This window comes from Halyomorpha halys, unplaced genomic scaffold (assembly GCF_000696795.3).
Source record: "Halyomorpha halys isolate HHAL.00 unplaced genomic scaffold, Hhal_1.1 Scaffold95.1, whole genome shotgun sequence".
Classification (NCBI taxonomy): Eukaryota; Metazoa; Arthropoda; class Insecta; order Hemiptera; family Pentatomidae; genus Halyomorpha; species Halyomorpha halys.
In genome coordinates, this window is record NW_027108063.1 from 584,868 (window position 1) to 590,487 (window position 5,620).

General features: G+C 30.5%; 1 protein-coding gene across 1 annotated transcript in view; it reads left to right on the forward strand.

Annotated features, from left to right (window-relative positions):
* The first annotated feature begins 1,388 nt into the window (after window positions 1-1,388).
* sog (short gastrulation) overlaps window positions 1,389-5,620 on the forward strand; it is a 141,597-nt gene continuing 137,365 nt past the window's right edge. The window contains exons 1-2 of the mRNA XM_067046428.1: window positions 1,389-1,561; window positions 2,422-2,576. Of these exons, the coding sequence (XP_066902529.1) occupies window positions 1,389-1,561; window positions 2,422-2,576 (328 nt within the window). The remainder of the gene's footprint in view (window positions 1,562-2,421; window positions 2,577-5,620) is intronic.

Consider the following 5,620-nt stretch of genomic DNA (forward strand, 5'->3'; position numbering starts at 1 on the left):
TTTTTTTTTTATTTTAGTATGTATGAGATCATTCATCACTATTACCTATTCCCCACAACTGTGTGGCAGATTGTAATATCTATCAATAAAAAAAATAAATTAATAAAATAAAAATATATTTAAAGGATGAGTACTAAAATATGAGATCCGTCCATTCATACGACTTTCTCATCCAGTTTTGATGCTACGTTCTATTAGTATACTGCCAAATACGTTTAAAATTCTACTTCTGAAAGTAGATCTCTACAGAGAATGCGCAGGATGGGTTTTCCCTCCCAAAACTTGTAGCGCGCATGTTCCGTATAGTTCTGCAGAGTCAAAATTGGTTGTTGGAACATACCTGATATATTTTGAAACCTGTCCTAATTGCAAATGATGAACGTATCAACGTTCAGTAGACCACTTTTTCCGTTCTGATTTTATGTTGATTTTACATATTACTTATAGAGATAATTTTTTATTACATTACAATATTTTATTCATATGGTTAAAAAAAAAAATCGCTCTTAATTCCACAATCAAACCCTAAGATTTTTGGACTTAAATCTCACTTGACTACAGATTATTTTTTTTTTTTATTAACATCATTGACTGTGGTTTGAATTCCACCTGAAATAACAATTCCTTTCTACATTGACCATAGCTGAAGAACATTGGGAACTTAAATCAGATAGTGCCTTATACATATAGTTTAGTGGAAATTCAGATAGGAATTGGAGATAGGTTTTGTCATATCGATTCGTACACTCTTCTATTATTCTCATTAATTAACATTTACACTGATTTATTCTGGAAATTAATTAATTTTATTTGACCAGATTGTCAAATGAAATGGGTCCGTGAAGGGAGAGAGCTAAGTTTTAAAATGCTTTCTCGAACATAAGTAGTGAAATAATGATACCAGAACAATATACTATATATATACTTTTTTTCCATCCTCTTCATTAATAACATAACATACTAGTGTTGAGCACATATGAAGTGGATTAGGGTCATATAGTTCCTTAGATAATAATTTAATTTATTGGTTACAAATCTTACACTGATCCACGGAGTAAATCTTGGCCTTCCCACTCTACAAAGAATAGTTTGAATATCAAACATTTTGCAGGACTTCGTCTACGACGACAAACAGTCGACGAAGCCCTGAAAATGGGGCGAAACGTTGGTTAACAACAAATTTTTTTTGTTGCTATTTTGGTACTTTTATTGACCGCCATCCGGGCTACATTCAATCAAAAGAATAAACTCTTATCGCATCATGTCCTAGTAGTCCATAGAAAGAAATCCAATTTTTTGTTTATTTATTTGGCCTAACGTTCTTTAATATATTCTATAGAAATAATAAATTCTCTACGATAGTATAACGTACAACTTTAATTTTCTACATGGAATTTGAAAGACCCGTCAATCAAGTATATTCGTGGGGTCACGGTTCGCCGCAAGACATTACAAAGCTCACCATCATGAAGAAAGAGGAACGACTTCAGCAATTGAGCCTCTTCATGGGGAATCTTTGCGCAATGCACAGACCTAGCCTACAAGCAGATGTTCATTGCAGGTACAATAGACCCATTGCGCTAAAGAGCTTCAGGCCAATTCTCAAATTATCTTTCGGTTACTTGATTCACAAAAGACCTTTTTTTTCACATACACCAGTCTGATCGCAAGAAGAATACCACAAAATATCCTCTTCTTCGTCACGTATTCACGAATGAATATATCGAGATTGCCAAATCAAAACCTTTTAGCTTACTCTACTTTTTTAGTAGCGAAAAAAGACGTGTTATTCATTTCCTCAACGTTAATACAAAAATTTTTTTGTCTTCATACACTTTCATACTACTGGCTAATATTTATTGTTTATCAATTATTTTAAGTAAAAATAAATTAATGGTGTTCTATGAGCTATCAGAATTTTCCAGGGAAATGTAGATAGGAATTGGAGATACTCTTCTATTATTCATATTAATTAATATTTACACTTATTTATTCTAGCAATTAATTAATTTTATTTGACCGGCTTGTTAAATGAAATGGGTCCTTGAAGGGAGAGAGCTAAGTTTTAAAATGTTTTCTCGAATATAAGTAGTGAAATAATGATACCAGAACAATATATTCAACAAGCAACAAATTCACATAAAAAAATAAAATGTTATAAAATGGAAATAAGCATCTACAGATCAAATATTAATCCGGGAAAAGTAAAACTGGACATTTAATAACAACAAAAAATTTCACTTATGATTACAATATTTCATTATAAAATGGTTTAATAAAATGTTAACTACCCCAAATATTTAATAAACTCACAATGAAATCTGGCCATCACTATTAATCCTTAACTTATTTGGTTATAACCAATAATCAGTAGCATCATATAATTCAAATTTGATTAATAAATGCTAATATTTCTTTAAGGGGAAAGGGATGCCTCAATGGGTTTTTCTTGCAACTAACTCCAAGAACTCGAGTTCGAATCCGACAGTGGCAAATAACAGTGGCTATTACTGCAGTCGTGAGTAAACCCTGTGGATTCAAAGGCTCTTCGAAGTCCACCAAGCCTCTCAAAGTGGGTATCCTTATGAAAAATCGCCTCATTGTATAACCGTTGTTCAAGAAACAGAACTCACTTGTTTCACTCACTGAACGTGAGTTGTAGCGGTACAGATTTTAATTTTTGTAATATTTCTTTTAATTATCGAGAGCTCATTCGATTAAAGAATTCAAACAATAATAATTTAAAGTGTGGGTGCAACAAGGGCCACTGATGCCACAGACCCTTATTCAGGGAAACGTTTTAATCTCTTCCCTATCGATTCAGGAGAAGAATGTCAAAATTTTGATCCAATCAGTCGATCAGATCAAGTAAAAAGACAGTTTTTGTAATCTAATCTTACAGGCCCCTCTTACAATCATTGCAAATCCTAAGTGTGCCATTAGACAAAGGACATCAAGCCAGTCATGTCTAATCCATCAACTGGAGTCAAGCTAGACGAATTAAACATGAACGTGGGAGTCCTCGGTGTGGGCCAAAGCTAAATGTGAAATTTCATTCTGTGCATATAACAATTTCGTTCTTATTAGATATGTTCTTCTCATCATATGTACTTTGGATTTTTATTCGATGACAAATCAGTTTAACAATCATTAAATATTTTGAGAGAAGAAGATGGTCGGAGGGTGCGGTCAGTAGAAAAAACACAAATAAACAAAAGAATTATTTCTTAAACCTAATTTTCAGGTCTTCATCAGAGCTATAAAAACAAAAAGAAAACAACCATAATTCAGAGAGAAGAAGAAAAATAAAATAAATAATAGACTAACTAATTAGGAAATATACATAACAATGAAATGAAAATATAAAATAGTTGATTAATAACAATGGACAAAGACAGTAGTAGATTGATAAAATTATTTATATACATATAAATATGAGTAATAAATAAATGATACTTTGGGTAAGAATGTTATATAGATGAGTAACATTAAAAACCTTTTAGTTATATAGATGCGTATAAATAATTAGTTAAATTAATGATGGAGCGTATGTAAAAAGAAATAACAAGGGATGAGGAGAAATATATGGAGAATAGGGAATGAAGAAAGTAAGAAATATAAGATACGAGAGAAAGAACATACAGTTATAGGAAGAAAATTTAAACTGTTTTAAATTGCAAGAAATGCCGCTAGAGTGCAGGTCGTATAGGAAAAAGTTAAACTAAAATACTTTTGTATAAAAATTTATTTCATAAAGAGATGTTTTATTGAAATTTTATCCATTGAACAAAGAAATTTATTTCATGCTTTCGGGGCAGGTCCTAATAAATAAATTCAAGATAAATTTATACCACAAGCATCCCAGATCCAAATATCTTCAATTAGTCAAGTATTTGACGATTGAAGGAAAAAACTAAACATTCCATGTAAAAAGAGCCTATACGATTTTTTTTTTTTAATCCAATGTAAAATATCAAAAATAAAAAGGACTATACATTTATTTCTTAAAGAAAAGTTGGCTAAAATGTAGGCAGCCAATTTCATTTTTCTAGCCTAAGATATAAATTTAATTTATTTTGATTCTCAACTTCTCAAGCCCATAGGACGAAGCGATTGGATTTTTTTTCCATGTCGAATCATCGACACAATGTTTAACAAAATCACTGAGGAAATTCCATGCATTCTCTTACTTATTTTTAAACTTGGATGTTTCGAAATACAGGAATATAGACATCATTATTGTTATAATATATAAGTGCATAATCTAGTTGGCAGTGAGTAAACAGCGAAATAGCATACGCATATAGTTAAATACTATATAAATGTTATATCATTATTGTGATGTATAGTTAATATAAAATGATTTGTTTTCATCAACAAAAAGATTCTCTATAAATTTCCTTATCTTTTTATTAAGGTTACAAAAATTATAATTAGTAGGGTGTATTTATCTTTTATTGTTCTAGTATGGATTTCTTTGTGAAAGAGTTATTGAATCATGGATGAAATATTATATCTAAACTAAGGTGGAATTGATCAACTATTAGAATCCACATAAAAATTGAAAGATAATCTAGAATTTCAAATCCAGTATTGAAACAAATTGAATCTTGGTCGGTTACCAGTTTGTTGCAGCAATGTATCATATCATAACTACAGGAGTGGGCCACATGGCAGTAGTAACCAGTTTTAAGTAGTTGTAACCATCTAATTTTCCAATTATATCCAATTTAGATAAAAACGATGTGGTTTCATATTATTAAGGTTCTGGCCTCATGTCATAAGATTAATCAATGAATGCATTTTTCTAAATACTTCATCTGTGAGTCTAATTCGATACGTGAATTTTACATTGTTTTTTACTATAATAAAAAAAGTCATTCGAAAAATCTAGATAAATATATCTTATTTTCCTAATAATAAACCAATTTTACTTTATTAAATTTAGCTTCTCTTTTATCATAAACCCAACATATGATTGACGAAGATTATGAAACAGACAAAATTCATCAATCATGTTAATAATTTATAAATATGATTTAGCGTTGGGAAAACTAACAAAAGGAATGATAAAAGAAATTTCAATGTTAGATGTTAAATCATGGAAACCGTGAGCAAGAGAATGGACTTGAGGTAATTCAAACTATACATAATTGACGGAGACTATAGAAGGAATCCTTTATAGAGGAATAGAAAAATCCTATTGGAAAGACTAATAGATAGAAGATACCAAGATAGAAGCATAACTTGTGAGATTGAAGTATTTAAACTTAAAAAAAAAATTCTCCAACGTGTAGAAAATACTCCAAACTGAAAAAGTCTAAACCACCAAAAGTACTTATCTATCGCCAATTCGATCCCGATAAGAATTTTAGCTTTATTTAAGACTTGGCTGGAGAAAATAAATTGACACACTGAGGCACTTTCGCAGTACGATCTCAATTCAAATAAAAATGTTCAACAACTTAAATTGTAGAGGCTATGGTAGTGCGCAAATTTTAAAAACCATGACAAAAAATGTTGATGGGACCAAGCGTTGACTGAAATTCCCAATTTTATGGTATGGTTCTGTTCAGTGAAAAATTTTACATACCGCATTTTAATTCATTTGATTCAAGGG